Raw genomic sequence first — 15,908 nt, 5'->3', positions numbered from 1 at the left:
TGCAGTAGTTTATTTATTTTTACTATACATAGATGATTACTACATTTTTTTCCTGGTAGTACCTAGAGGGATGGAGCCAAGTGAATCTGCTATTTCAATATCTGTTTAGGTAACACTTCTACTTATCCTTGCCTTTCTTAGGAAAACAATGTCCTTACTGATGTTTCCAAAATGATTTAGGATTTTGTGTTAGCTCGCTGAGCTCATGTGTTGCTGTCCTGGCATCTAAGTACAGATTTTTATAAAGGCTGAAGTGTAAACTGTCGTAGTGTGTCATAATAGTAAAATACTTTGATGAGACAAACAGTTATACAGTTTCAGATAAGGGACAAACTAGGAACCAATTAAATCTTAAATAACAAACTGCTTATTTCCAGTGTTGCGTTATGAAAAAGTTTTCCACTTTTAATATACTCCATTCTCTCATTCTGTCTCGCAACTGAAGACCTCAAAAGAGTTTACCAAAAGTTAAACCCAGTGCCATTGTTTCATGTCAAGCACTTATTAAACCTGCTTGTAGATGAATGGGTAAGTCTAGACGGATAAGTCTAGATTTGACAAACTTTCTCTAGGCCACGCCATGACTCAGAATCACAGCCAGCAGGATAACATGAATCCTGAGTATTAATCACATTTCATTTATTAGCCAATATATTTTGTGCCAGCTTCCAATACTATCAACAAATACACTGGCACAGCAGTTGGATACCCTTTTGATCATGCAATTCCACTCTGAAATTTAAGTGCCAGTGCTACATTGCTGTGTTTCAGTTTTGAGCAGTGTAATACCACCTCTGCTCCATCATGGAAAAGGAGTTGCATGACTGTGGGAGTTCCATGTCAGTCTTAATCTTCCGCTGTGTCTGTCTCATTTCAGCTCACCTGCAGTTCATTTGTTACCATCCCTGTGGTCCTGTGTGCCATATCAGGACAGCATACCGTCAAGCTGATGAGAGGAATGAGTTTTTCATAATCCTGTCAATCACTGTTCTTGTTTTGACCTCTCACATCCTGGTAACCAGGTGACCTGCTAAGCAGGCTCAAGACTAGTTATGGCCAGCGTGCAGCTGTTTTTTGTAGATAAGGCCAATGTAACAAATCAGACTACAGCCTTAGACAAATCCTGACAACACATGTTTAAAGGAGCATCTTTTACTGACATTAAACAATTATTTTTGACACTGAAGGAGATGTTGATTACAGTGGCAAGACTTGACTTGCATTTAGCATATGGTGATTCTGAAGGATGGCTGGAAAACATGTACCATGCAGTCTTTTCAGTCTTTTTTTTTTATTATTGCCAGTGATTATGTACAAATCTTTCCATTTTGTATTCTCTTTGCAAAGCCAACAGAGGGTGCATGAGCTAAGGGATAATGAAGCACAGTGTGCCGCTTCAAGTTTTTGCTTTTGTAACACTAACAGAAACGGGGAGAAACAGACACAAGCTTTTTTTTATTTGTTATTTGGGTGTTTGCATGTCATTCAGACAAGATAGTGACGCAGTGAACGTATCAAAAGAGCAAATCAGTTGATTTTGCCATATTGGTGTATTTCCATTTCAGAACGGAATCACACAAGGCAGTAGTATCTTATTAGAGCTTAAGTAGCCTATCTGGAAAAGGCAGAATGATAGCAAAAATCCACATACTGAAAGTCTTATTTAAGCTCAAGGAAAACGAAAAAATGTTGTCTTTCAAATACCAGTTTTCACCCAGCTGATGGCTATAGCTGGTAAATGCAGGTGTTGCAGTTATTCTCTTAATATGTTCCCCTTTTCAGCGTTCTTGTGAGGACAAAGCATACTAAAATGATTTCTTTCTTGCACAAATGGCTACCTTTTTTTGTTTCACTGCAGGGGTGCTAGCAAGGCTTGAGAAAGCAACAGGTGGGAAAACACTGATGCAGGCATCATCTTGATGTGTGAATTTAGCCATTTTCAGTGAATGAGCAGAAAGCTAACAAGATACACAAGTGCTGCTGAAGTTTGATCTTAAGTAGACAGAGGATGAGTAAACTCCCAGCACTAAACAGTGGCAGTGATGTGCTGGTAATGCAATCTTCTCAGGAATGTTTTTATATGCTTCTAAGTGGCTTGAGTGGGGAAAGTCTGCCTGTAAAAATGAACTACGTGATGACTAAGATCTACAGCATACAACAAAATAAAACTAGAACTGATCCTCACTTCACTAAATTGAATGGCAGAGGCAAATCTTTTTTGATTGCCCCTCCTATGACAGCTTTTAGAAATGCCACGTAGGATCCAGTCTGTTGTCTAGTGTACCTGATATCTGCTATTTCAGAAAAGCATAAAAGTGCATAAATTTTCATGATAGACAAATAGGGCTTTGTAAAGTTACATGAAGGGGGATAGTCTGCAGTGAGAGTTCAAGGTTGTGAATGTCTTTTCAAAATAAAGGTCAAAAACGTGGGCTATTTTCATTAATAAATATTATTTTAGGTAATTTCACTAGTGAAATAATTAGACTGTTATTGACGTGATTCTTGGGAGAAGTACCTTTAAATGCCACAGGAACTGAAAGGCAAAATCCAAATTACAAAGTACAATTACTGTCTGCGGGGCCAGTTTGCTGTTTCTCTTCGGCATTAAGGTTTTCGTACAGGGAGCAGAGTGGCAGTAGGACTGCCCAGAACTGGTCTGTTAGGGCTTTTCAGTGTCAGAGCACTTTAAACCTTTATCTAATAAAATGAAAAGACTGAAAGCTATAAGATAGAAACAAGAAGATGTTAAGGGATAAAAAGAAGCAGTTATTTCAAGCATAGCTAATGTTGATTAGGGTCCCTTCCAACCTGGATGATTCTGTGATTCTGTGAGCCCTGTGACAGGGAGCATTTAGAAGTCCCTGAACTGGATTTTAATTTTCAAAGTAATAGCACTTGAGTATATCATGAATCGCCACTCTTTTGATTCTCCCCCTCCCACAAAGTAGAGATTGGATGCAGAGCTCATGTCAATGCAGTTCCTTGACATGAGGGGAGATATTCCCAGCATCTTTCTTCCAGGGCCTGGAGCAGACCCTGCAGTTAAGTTATACAACACTCTGAGGAACCATAAGCTTTAAAATCACCTAAGTTTGGGTGACCTTAAATTGCAAATTGGAGCAATTCAGTGGTGCCCTGTAAGCAGCTGAGTTGTTCCTCCAACCCATGGAGAGTGGAAGGGGAAGGGAGGAGGAGGCCTCAGACGAGGATGCTCTGTGGTGGCCAGCAGCAGCAGATCACCGTGCCACCACAACTGTCCTGCTGCCTTCCTCTGTTAGTCATAACTCCCACAGACAGTCATTCCGACCATGCAGCATAGTCCTCCTGGTAGCTATGTGACATACCCTGGTGTGGGACCCGTGCACTCATGTCCCACAAACAGCCTGCTGCTGAAGAGCAGCAGCTTGATGCTCCGTGTTGAACTGCCCAGTGTTAGATAATACGTGCCATCCGTCCTTGCCATGAGCTCAATAAATAGGTGAACCGAAGGACAACAAACTGGTTTGTTCAGTACAGTAAATCAAACGTGTACATTTCAACCCTTCTAGTGTTTATTAAGTTATGTTGTTGTTATGTGTGTTCATTCAGCAATTTGTCAATTACGTTGTTTTATCGTAAACACTTTTTACCAAAGTTCATCACATAGTGACCCTTCTCCGTTAGTATATTCTGAATTAATTGTGCTGTCATAAAGCCAATGGCAACTGCAATATCGTACATCAGATCTTTTTCTAATAGAGCCTACAAAATTATTCTTGTATGGGTTGTTGCTGTGTATTTGCAAGAGAGATTTTCAGTGTTAAAAACTTCCATGTTGAGACTTTTTCCCAAATTATTTTTCAGTTGTGTTTCTTAGCAATAAGGTTAAAATAAATGCTTTGCAATAATTTAACTTCTAGTTAATTATTCTGTAGCAGTCCTGGCATATTAGGGATAGATAACTATGGGACGTTTACCTGATCTTTTATAGCAAAAAGTGTCAGATCAAGAGCTTTAAGCCCTACAGCCATTGATTAACTAAACCTCACAATATCCTTGAAAGAAGTGTTATTATATGGATGCAATTTTTTTCTTCTGTGGGTAGAAAAATTAAGAAACGCACTGATTTGTATAGTTGCCGAGTGAGTCAAAGCTGGGTTCTGGTGTTCAAGAATACCAACCACCAGCCATTTCTCCAAATCCTGCACATTCACTGCCTCTGGAAATAAACTCCGGTGCCCTATAAAATGATGTGCATGATTAAGTTCTCCACTGAGTTGATTTGAGGACTGATGAAAGAGCAAGAAACAGAGGAGGGAACAATAATGGAAATTTTTCAGAATACACCCTATTTCTGCTTTTATCACTGTATATGTTCCTTCATGAAACAATTTGGAGTGTTCAGCTTTTTTATCTGCATTCAGACTTTTTAAAATTATTTGTTACAGACATTCCTACAGATACAGGCAGTTTACACATGTTTCTTTTGATATGCGGACTTCGAAGAGTCAAAGATCCTCTGTATTTAGTAGATGTATTTTCAGGTAGGTTCCTGCTCTTTGAATACTCTTGTTTTCTCCCTGGATTCAGATGCATTTCTTTTAACATTTCTAAGTTTGGCATAAGCTGTTTTATTCATTGCAGAAAACTTCATAATATATTTACATTTAAAAAAAAATGCTCATGTAATCATTGATCTGTTCAACACTTTATTTCTGTACTGCGTCTTTTCCAGCCTGCTGGGAATAAGAGAGCATTAAAATCCAAGCAATATTTGATGATTTTACTTGCTGGGAAAACTATTGTGCTGTTACATACAATATTAATGGAAGACAAAAGAAGAGTTCACCTACTTCAGAATAACTTTTTTTTATCTTAATGTCCTGTGGCTATTGCACCAATTTGCATGTGTGCTGATTAATATCATTGAAGTTACAAGAAAATTTTACCAGCCATCGCTATGGCTCAGCACTGTAAACTCGGCCGAAGGTTTCTTCTAGTCACGTAGGTGAATGTTTTGCCAGGTTCAATGTGTGTCTGTAAAAGGTTCAGATAGTCCATGCTGCAAATTTAGGCTCCACTATTCAGTTTACTTTTCTAAGCCTCTGCCACTTCGTGACACTTAGTAACAAATGTAGTTTATTAAAGTCAAGTAACTGGTTTTGTTCCATTCTGGTATTGGAAGAGTGACAGATTTCTCTTATGCACACAATAACTAAGTATTAATTGTAATGGCTGCAGTAGCTTCCACACATTTCTTTACATAGGAGAAAAAATTCATTTTGTTTTAGTGGCCAGAGTCACTGCATTCCGTAGAGTATTGTTCTCTTGAGACGATTCAAAATTAATATCTGAGCTTAGTTAAATAGCCCTTGAATCATAAAAGATTGCGTGAAGCAGAAATGCTAAATACTAACTCTCAGATACGCTAATCATTTGAATTCTGAGGAGTAATGTGAGGACTGAGCGTGAAATCTGGCACATATTTAGTCTTTTAAGTAGTAATACAATATTTGCCTAGTTCTTCTTCGGTCATGCAGCTCTTTACATTGATTTCAGAGAAAGAATTAAATTAAGTAAAAAATTAATAATTTTGATTAACAAAAATGATGTTCCTTTTCCGTTTTAGATTGGCACAGAAAGGACCCCAGTGTCCATCTGGGTATAATTGGACCTGCAGTAAGTTGTTGTTCTAATTTTTATTTTATTTGTATGTTTATTCCTAAATACTTCTGTTTACTCGCATGTGAGATATCACACTAATTCTTTCCAAACTGATCCTAAGTCAGAGGACTTCTGGCTGTTACAGAGACGAGGTGCAAACCTAGCAGTTATAAAGGCTGTTGACGGCAGGCCGGAACTGGGGAAGTGGGAGAGATTCCAGTGCTCTGACTTCCAAAGTTCAGAGTTCTGCTATCAGCGACACGGCCTCGCTCAGCACGTGCTCGGCTTTTGCACTGCAAAAGGGCAAACAGCTAAGAGGGTTTTTTTGAGAGGAGAATGCACTGGGGTAGCCCAGCTCTATTCAGTTAGGTTTTTATTAATGCAAACGGTTATCAATAGAACTGAAATAGTTTACAGCAGCTGAAGATTTGTTTTACATATACTGAATTTTTTTTGTTTAGAAGGCTTGGGCTAGTTTTATAAAGGATATTTGCGGCTGGATTCCTATAATTTTATCTTTACCTCAAGCATGTGACTTGGTAATGCTTTTCATCTACTATGGTCTCTTAGAGCAAATTCTTTACTGTTTGATTTGACAAAGAATCAACTTTGGAAGATAAAAAGCATAAAAATATTTGGATTTTAAGATTGGCTTCTGTGGGACAGTACAAAATTTTTTAGATAATTAGAAAGTACTAATGCAAATAAAATATTAGAAATGCCTATTTCAACATGAATAATTTATAAATGAGCCCATCAAATATTTTAAAAGGCAACAGTTGCCATCTAGAAGATTTTTTTTTTAGGAGGTATTGTTAATGACAATTTTTAATACTGTGAAGGTGATATCAGATGCTCATTATCCCTGTTCTTACATCTTCTGTTCAGGTGGAGGGTTGTGTCTTTGTTCCATTCCATTTAGATTTTGATGCCATTTCTGGTAGTCTCAATTCGTACACAATTAACAGTTGTCAGCAGGTGCAAAATGATGCTAGGCTTCTGTCTGACACGAGACAGCAAGGACAGAGCTTGAGCTGACAAATAAAATCCGTGATGTCTTTCACATTTAGAGTCTGAGTGCACTAAAGCCTGGGATATGGATATCTGAGAGGGAAGGTGGAGTTGACTAAAATAAATGAATCAGAAACTAAGTTGCTCTTATAGTACACATCTCAGATGAAGCTTTGAGTTGGTATCATTCCTTCCAAATGTATATGTGTATTTTAGTAAAAGTGCTGGCCAACATTAATGGGAGATTTCATTTTTTCCCCCCTAAGTCTTAAAAACCCTGTTTAACAAATTTGGAAGTTACAACTTCTAATTCTCTCTTTTCACAACAGGGTCAGTCAGTTAAATGGCAGCTCTTCTGTAATTGCTAACTCTCTTTAGATAAAACGTGCAGTTGGATTGCCATCTCAAAACGCTGTCATGAGTTTCTCAGCAATGGTTTGCTTTTCATGAAGCACCAGCTCCTGAAAGAGTTGAAAATCAAAACTATCACAGTCATTATTATGAAATAATCCTCTGGTTGTGGAGTAAGGTTTGAAAATGTGGGTTTATGAAGCATGAAACAAGAAAAACTATTGAATCCTCCCAACCCCACCCCATTTTTAAATCAAGTAGCATGATTTTTGAGGAAATAACAAGACTAAACTCTGAAGAGAGAAGCATGCACCACGTTAGCCAAGTCTGAGTCTGTTCTGAATGCTTAAAAGGGAGTAAAGGGTTGCATAGATTTTCTGCCAGTCTTTTCTAATGGTCTCTTAAAACTTCATGTTTGAGTATCCACCATTGTTTCCAATTATTTCCTCTTTGAGATCTGTCTGATTTCACCTGCAGAAACTGAGGCCTTTGGAAAGGAACAATCCATAAACATGTAAATGTTCTTATGATTTCTGTTAAGTACGGTGCTGAAAAAGTGCAAAACTACAAAACACATGGTTATGTTCAGAACCATGACAGAAAGATTAATATTTCCTGAACCTCAGTCTAACCAATACCTTACCTAAATATTTGCTAGCACAGTATTTTCTGTGGGCCAGATGCTCAACAGTAGCAGCTGCCCTGTAAATTGGGGAGGTAGAGGGGGGAAAGATGTCTCTGAACCACCAAAGTGCTGCTAATTCTGTGCAAAATGAGGCTCATTCCCACAGCACTGCACGGGGACCATGCGGAGCTGCAGGGAGACTATCCTGCTGCTTCTGCTTCTAGTATGTTACCCATGTCAAGGGAACATACTTTACGCTAAAGTAGCAACGCTAATTGCAGGACTTTTGAGAAAGAAATCAGTTGTGCTACACGTATGTTCATAGCAGCAGAAGTCTTGAAAAGGCAAGCCTTAATCTAACCAGTGGAAAAGGAATGAGGAGGCAGCTGTGTCCTATGAAGCTGACTCTCGCTGATGCTGAAAGGGTACTAAAAGCTTCAGTGTTTCCTCTGGGTAATGTGTTTGTGTGCCTCTGTAAGTCTCATCTCTGATTCCTCTTCATGCGAGCCTGAAAACTTACAGGCAGTCTGTTTTATAAGAAAATAAATAGAATCTGAATGGACAAATAAGAACTATCTTTCTATTTTCTCATTCAGTTTTGTTCTTTGTAAATTTGGAGACATAGGATTTTATTTTAAAAAGCTGTTTTTACATTTTTATCTCCATTTTTTTTTCCACACTAGTACACAAAATGATTTGGAAGTGAACTGGTGTGGAAAGCAAATCTAGAGCAGGTATAATGAAGCTCTGCTTTAAAATCAAAAGATGCACTTGCTGCTTCCAGTGAGGATTTTAAATATTTCAGTCGTCTTTTTAAATTTGCTTCACTTTTTCATAACCTAACATCTTTACAGTAAGTTACTAGAAATAACCCTGTGGCAGTACATAGGTGGGATCAAGGACTGAACCTTCTTAAAACATTTAAAAACATATTTCTCCCATAGTACTAAAATATTGCTAAAGGATGAAAATGAGTTTCAGCTCTATTAGTATTTAGCTGTACTTTTCTTATTCATGTTACTTCTCAAACCACAAAATCATAAGAAAATCAGTGCCATTGTCTTTGAAACAAGTCATGTTTATTGTAAATATTAAAAAACCCCACATTAAGGTTACATGCATTAAGAATATCAAGAGCAAAGGCCCACATAGTATTTTCTGCTTTGCTTCTATAAGATTGTAACCTTTTCCCTGCATTTGCTATACGTGATTGTCTCAAATGGTGCAATCTAAGTGATGTTGCAGGATGGGGTCCTGTATAATGTAAAATTATTAGTATTTATCTCCTCTTCCAGTTTTCCTTTTGTGCATTTTTATAATGAAATTTGAAACAATAGCTAATTTTCAGCAGCTCTATATTCCAAGAATAGAAGCTTATTTTAAAAAAAGTTAAGGCTACAAAACTTGTGTCCAGTTGTTGGGTAACCTCTTGAAGGCCACTTTGTACTCTCTGCGTAATTCTTAATTGTTCTTGTAGACAGTACAGAATATGGCTCGGTTTGTAATGATGGTGCTTTCCATTGACAGCTGTTTTGCCCCTGTCCAACTTCTTCCCATGCCTATTGAGAGAATTTGGAATAACTGCCTCCGCAGATGGAGGGACCTGTTAGGTCATGCCTTTATAACGGATGCCCGTCTCTTTATAATGGATGGCTGTTACCTACTGTATGTTTTCTGGGCTAATTCTAAAACGAAACAGCTGTTGACACAACTAAACTAAGCAACTAGAGGAAGTCTAATAACCTGCTCCAGAATATCCTGGAGCACAATAATTAGGAAGATCAGATAGGAGACAAAGATACAATTTAAAATTCTTTAGCCTGCTGAGGAATATGAAATTCTGGCAGCTGCATCCTGAATAAGTGTCCAGCTCACTGAGACATTTTTTAAAAGGTAAGAGCTACTGCTACTATTAAGCTGATAACTCTTCTAATCCCTTGTGTGCTTGTTCTTCAAGAAAATGTCCCTGAAAATGAAACTTTTGTTAGAAATAGTGATATGAGCTGTTCCAAAATGTCTTTAAAAGGTTATATATTTTTCTTTTAGACCTGAAGTTTTGTTAATGTAGATCCTGGTTGCCAAAATGTTTCAGCTGAATTAAAACTGTATTGTTTACAAGTTGTTATTTGTCCCAAATTGCAGTAGTACAACTACATGTTAAGCCAGAAGACATTGAATTTCCTTAAGCATTTAGCGTATGGAAAAGATGATGTAGAATGGCTAAGTTTAGTATGTTCCCAAGGATGTTATATTCCTGGCGCGTTTGCTGCAGGCAGATTGTGTGCATTGCAGACGACGGTTGTGTTTTCAGTTGTAGGGGAAGCTTGGTCTTGCTGAGCCTATTCAACAATCGATCAGATGAAAATTGTAATGTGGGGTCACCTGCTGCTGTGAATAAAGCCAATTCCTTTCACAGTGATGCTGTCAAAACCCCACAAACCCGAGCAATTGAGAAAATTCTTCCTATCCATAGTGCATCTGCTTGCAGATACAGCTTTTCACTCTCTAGTGCTCAGGGTGATATTCCGACAGAACTTTAAATGTACTAAGACCTGGTTTTCCCTACAAAGTCTAGAGGGCCACAGTAGTCCCAGCATTATAATGAAGATGTTTCTGGACCATTGCTTCTGTCTGAGTTAGTTTTTATATGACAGCAATTTAATATAGCGTGTTTATAGATGATTTTCTACATTTTGATCATGGTAGGCCCTGTGCTTAACAAGCACCTTCATCTTTGTGCAGCGTTTGATCTGTGACTTTCTGCACTGTCAAACATGTCTCAGATGTTTCTTTGCCTGTCAGCAGAGTAGAACTTCCTTAATCGCCTAGCTGGCCTGGTGAGGTGTGGTTTCTTGCTATCTGCCCACTCCCCTTTCCATGTGTCAGCTTATCTCATCTGTTCTGATAGAAACGATTCATACAACGCACGCTGCTTTCCTCTGATTTCTGCTAAATTGATGAAATTTGCAGCTCTCTGAAGGCTCTTCCTCTGGATGGATGATTTTTTGACAAGAGATGATAGGTAACTGATGATCGTTATTTGCCTGCTACATTGGTAGGTAACAAAATAAAGTCTGGCAACAAATACTCTACCTGTAGAAGAACTGGATCGTGGAGACATTTTGGGTGGAAGTAACTTTCTTTTCTTTTCAGTAGCTTTTTCTGAGACTGGGCTAAGTTCCTAGGCATCCTGCCATAGTCACTTGGCTTTGGAAGCGTTCACATCTTTTCAGTGCATTACCAACTTACTGCACAGCTTATGTTGTATCTAATTTCTGTTATATTGAGCCTGTGGATAGATAACCGTGCCCCCTCAAGTTCCTAAATGTAGCTCAGGGGGATCACTTCTCTAAATCATTGCTACACCCATCCTGAAAGTAATGTTTTGACTGAGTTCTCAGATTCAGGCCAGGCTTCTTGGAATATCTACCAACAGAAGAATACAGGTTAAAGGATTGCTCTGTTTATGAGACAGATGGCAATTTCAGGGCTTCCACGGATGTAGATGGGATAGAAATTAATATCTTACAAATTTTATGAGTCACAGGCTGTAGTTTTTCTCATCCTTCTAAAGGTAGAAGAGCAAAAGACCATATCCCACTGCTTGTTAAATGACTTACAAATACTCCATTGATTTTAATGGAAACAGGGTATAGTGCCTCATGAGAGGAACTCAGCATCAAAATAGTACTTTGGGGAAAAAGCTGAGAAGATATTTATATAGAAATAGCAATTGTGAAGTTCAATATGAAATACCCAAGGAACTCGTGACACGACATACTGGTTTAGTGTATGGATCTGTATAATACTCTGTCGCCAGGATCAGGTAGTGCTTCAGGAAAGGGGACTTGATTTTCCCCCCTGCTGTTACCAAAACTACTTTCTTAAGTACTTATGCAAGCCTTTTATTCTTGCATTCAGTAGGAATTCGTTCTTTAGTGCAAGAGTGATTTGCTTGAATCTTTTAATTTATGAAGCCCTGTTTTCATGAAATAATTAATCTTGTGTTCAAAGTACGCTCTCATAGTTATAAAATAAATCCTCGCTTTTTTCCAGTCTTCTTTCTAATCAGTTTCTAAAATGCTTTGTGAAGTGTTCTCTATCTCATAATGTGAAAAAAACCCACCAAACCCAAAATATTAACATGCATTAAAAAAATAAGCCATGTTGTTCCCAGTACTTAAAACTGCAGCATGCTGTGCAAGCTATCATAAATTAATCTCATACAGTCATTCAGCCTTAATAAAAAAGTCTAGTTCTGTTCTTCATGTCTAGTTAAGGATTTCCAAGTTCTGTTTATTTCTTTTAATCATGTTAAATTAAAATAGCAGACATAGTTAAGCTTCGTAAATAAACCTGCTGGAGTTATTTGCCCAGCTGAGACAACTTTTTAATAACTCTAGCATGCCTTCATGTTAGACTATATTTTAGAATTTTGTGTTTATTAGTTTTCAAACAAACGTTTCTGTCAGTGCGTAGCATCTGTCTGACTGTCTCAGTTCACGTGCGGATTCCTTCCTGTGCTAAAGCCTAAAAGTTCCTTTCCTTCCCCACTCTGGTTGTCCTCACTCAGACGGTAGGTTGTCAAATGGGTCATGTGAATCATGTTAGCCTTAGCACAGTCATCTGAAAACAGTCATTCATCTTAAGTAGATCTCGCTCTAATTAGAACCTGCAGCGAGAGGGATGTCAGGGGAGAAGAAATGGAACCTCCCCTTCTGACAGTGGCCCAAAGCTACGCTGCATTACAGGAGTCACTTAGGGGTTTAGAGTGGAGTAGTCAATTCTGTGCTACTCTGCGCGCCCCCCCCGCTGGGCATTCGAAGTGCCAGTCACTCACCAGAGCGTTTGTCTGAAGAGTCAAATGGAACAACCAAGTTACAGATCTGTGGTATGATTTTAAAGCTCAGCACATTCATGCGTTTAAATATTTTAGTAAAAAATATGCTAAAATTTATTTTTCTTTTCTGGATATTTCAAATAGCGCTACAGTGCTAAAGTAGTGCCATATACCTGTGTGTGTATTCCTTTCTAGGTTGATCCACTTTTTGCAAGTGAAATTAAAGAAAAAGTTAAAAGGTAAGAAGTTAATATTAAACTTTTTATCTGCTCCAAGTGAAAGGAGTTGTCTGACCAGCTTTTTAAATCATGTGTGTAAATGCTCTTTTGTATATACAAATGCACAATACACGCACAAGTCTCCATGTCTAACAGACGTGTGCCGATTGTTTCGTATGTAACATTCTCAGACGAGGTATTCTACACGTGTTAAATTTTAGAATAACCAGGAGATCTCTTCATGTTTTCTGTTCAATCACATCTGATTTAGTGTGATTTATATTTATTATTCTTTCGAGTCTTTTCATTCTTTCTTTCATCCTGGATTTGCATGCTTGCTGTTGGTGGGTAAATGAGTAGATGGACAAGATAACCTGTATAGCTTTTTTGTGTCCCTGTATTGAGTTTATAACTGCATTTATAGATAGAAAGCTAACGAGAACGTGGTAAAGTGGCTTGCCCATGGGCAAGCGATTTTTAGCATCAGAACCACGCCTGAATTGCTCTGACCACCTTCCATCATTGCCCTAAGTTTTAGGAGGAATTGTTAGAGCACATTGTTAGGAGGTGTCCTATTTGTGTGCACTTTATTTCTAGGGCACCTGGAGTACATTTATTACGGGAGATGCCACAAGATGATCTTCATGCTGCTATGAAAAGGTGCTTTGCTGTGGTGAATAGCTCCATTTCAGAGGGGATGTCTGCTGCAATTCTGGAGGTAATTGCATGTTAGCGGTAAGGTTTTTCAGTGAGGTTACAGTGAATCTGAAATCACCTTTTATCACTGGAAATGTGTGTCAACATTTCATGTCCATGTTTCAAAGCTAGTGAAGACAAAACTAAAATATTTCTTTTTGCAAGTGTTAGTAATTAAGGTTTTCTTCCCTTGAACTGGCAGTTTTTTATGCTTTCTCTATTTTTTTTTTAAAGGAAAGAATGTAATTTTATCAGTCTTGTTAAATTAACAATACAGACCTGAGATAGAAGAATCATTCTGATTTACTGGGGTTGTCACTGTTCTTGATTCAGCATCCACTTCCTTATGTTTCTAGAATAGACTTTCATTTATTTTTACATCCTTTCAAAAAGCAATCTAAGAGCTGTATTTGCTTATTTAATTCTGAAATGATTAATGAATGAGTGACACGCTTGGTTAAATTTTTTGCCATCAGTATTGAAAATTAATAACCGGGTTTGTTTCATACCTGTCGAAGTAGGGCACTGCTTAGTATCAAATGCTTTCTAGGAAAAAAATAAATGTACTCGAACTGTAAGACGCCTTTTACTATTCCATTTTTTTTGGCAACTGCTGAATCTTGGTTCGTGATGGTCGCAGAAGATCATAGAAACTATTACATGATTTGTATTAGTGAGTCTCTTATTTCTGTTTCTACTGAGTAAGCACGTGTTGTGTTTCCAGCATGCTTTTCTTCCAAACAGCTGAAAGCCCTTCATAAGTAAGAACTAAGTGAGCATTGTAAGAATTATGAACGTTAGGTGATGCTAAGACAGCAAATAAGTGTTTCCTTTCTAAAACGCCAATGCTCAAAGGTGGAAGCAGATGCTGTTTCACAGCAACAATACTCTATAAACAACAATTACTACAGATTGTGACATTTCCAAAGTTATCAGTGTGGCAGGCTAGACAAATTTTGTGTGTTCGGTAGTTGAGATGAAATGGAGTGTATCAACACAACACAGCCACAATTAAGTCGGTGACTCAGAGGAGTAGAAGTTAAGTAACTGTCACCTCCTCTGCACCAGTTACATGTTCACTTCAGGACTACTCGCGTGGCAGTTGACCAAAAATCAATGTGATTTACTTCCTGAGAGTGTCAGTGAGTTAGAGATGGGGGAAAAAAGCAGGAGGGGGAAAGCAAACCAGAAAGACTTTTAAGAGACACAGCATCTGCAACAGAAGTGCAAGTGTGCTGGATACAAGTTGTTACGCAAACTCAGGAGTGATGGGACAATTGATACAGTTTTCACCAAAATTTTCCCATCAGATTTGTGCAGTTAAAAGGTGCTTTCCTTAGCTTTTATCAGAAGAGGGAATAATCTTGTAAGTTTAGCGTCTTAACAAATATGTGGTAACTCAAAGCAAAAAGATAATACTATTTTACTTCAGATGTAACATTGAGCCTGCTTCAGGAATTATTGATTTTTTTTCTCTCCTCTTTTGAAGTTACAATTCTGATAAGTTTTGAATCTGATAAGACTAAATCAACAAGGAAAGGGTTTTTTTTCCCCAAGCTCTTCTCTGTGTGGCCGAACTATTCAGTTATTCTACAGGGCTGTTAAATAGTCAGATACCACCTGATGTGGAAAGCTGAAGTTGTCCCTTTAAGTTTCCACTACACAGTTATGTTAAGTAATTTATTCCCAATTCATACCCAGACCTGTCAAAAAAAAAAAAAAAACCTTCTCCATCAATTGTTTTTCTCACTGAAAATTACTACACAAACAGAATAGTAAATACTATCTGTTGTATTTCTCTTCTTTTGCTAAGAATTAAAAGATTATTCTGGCAAAAGAGCATTCTATGGGATGTTTCTTCCATTTTGGTGTTTTTCTTACATCAGAAAAAGTATACATGAGGATGAATAATCAAGAAGTATTTTAGTTTTCCATGCTGAATTTATTTCTATATATATATGTATTTACATATATATATATGTCAGATTAGTTAGGATTACTTTTTTATCTTAGATGCAGCTGTGCATATCATGTCCTAGGCTAGTCTTATGATTGATACATTTAATTCTAGTAAAGACATTGCTAAAAAACAAAGTTAATCAACATTTAATCTGCCTTTAAATCTTAATCTGTCTTAATCTGAGTTTGACAACTAAACATGATAAAATAAACTGGCAAATCACCATGGTGGAAAAATTTGATTCTTTCTTCTAAGTGTTAGACTTGGCCTCTGGAAGGCTGTTAGCTATTTCCTTGCGCATGGTAACTTCATAAAAAGAAGAGAAAAAGATCCTGTTCTCCTTTCTTCTGTTACTACATTGGTGGAATTATTTCAAACCTAATGGTCAGCTTTGATTTGTGCTCACGTATAATCATGTGTTGGAAATAAAATGCAGTTTCAAATATTCCTAAATGGAATATTTCCTTCTGGAACCCTCTCTTCCTACCTTGCTTTTCTACCAGAAATTACCAGTAGTAGGAGAGAGTCAGCAGATGGGCAAACACATGAGCTTTTGAGCCG

At 37.7% G+C, this 15,908-nt stretch overlaps 1 protein-coding gene across 8 annotated transcripts in view; it reads left to right on the top strand.

Moving 5' to 3' along the window:
• Positions 1–15,908, top strand: part of GLT1D1 (glycosyltransferase 1 domain containing 1) — a 62,384-nt gene that overhangs the window by 31,610 nt on the left and 14,866 nt on the right. For all 8 annotated transcript variants that reach the window (XM_074605964.1, XM_074605965.1, XM_074605961.1 and 5 more), the window contains 4 exons: positions 4,431–4,526; positions 5,612–5,661; positions 12,669–12,712; positions 13,289–13,409. In XM_074605964.1, coding sequence (XP_074462065.1) covers positions 4,431–4,526; positions 5,612–5,661; positions 12,669–12,712; positions 13,289–13,409 — 311 coding nt within the window. The remainder of the gene's footprint in view (positions 1–4,430; positions 4,527–5,611; positions 5,662–12,668; positions 12,713–13,288; positions 13,410–15,908) is intronic.

The sequence above is a fragment of the Larus michahellis genome, chromosome 13 (genome assembly GCF_964199755.1).
Source record: "Larus michahellis chromosome 13, bLarMic1.1, whole genome shotgun sequence".
In the NCBI taxonomy this organism is placed as follows: domain Eukaryota; kingdom Metazoa; phylum Chordata; class Aves; order Charadriiformes; family Laridae; genus Larus; species Larus michahellis.
This window is presented reverse-complemented; position numbering and strand designations above follow the sequence as displayed.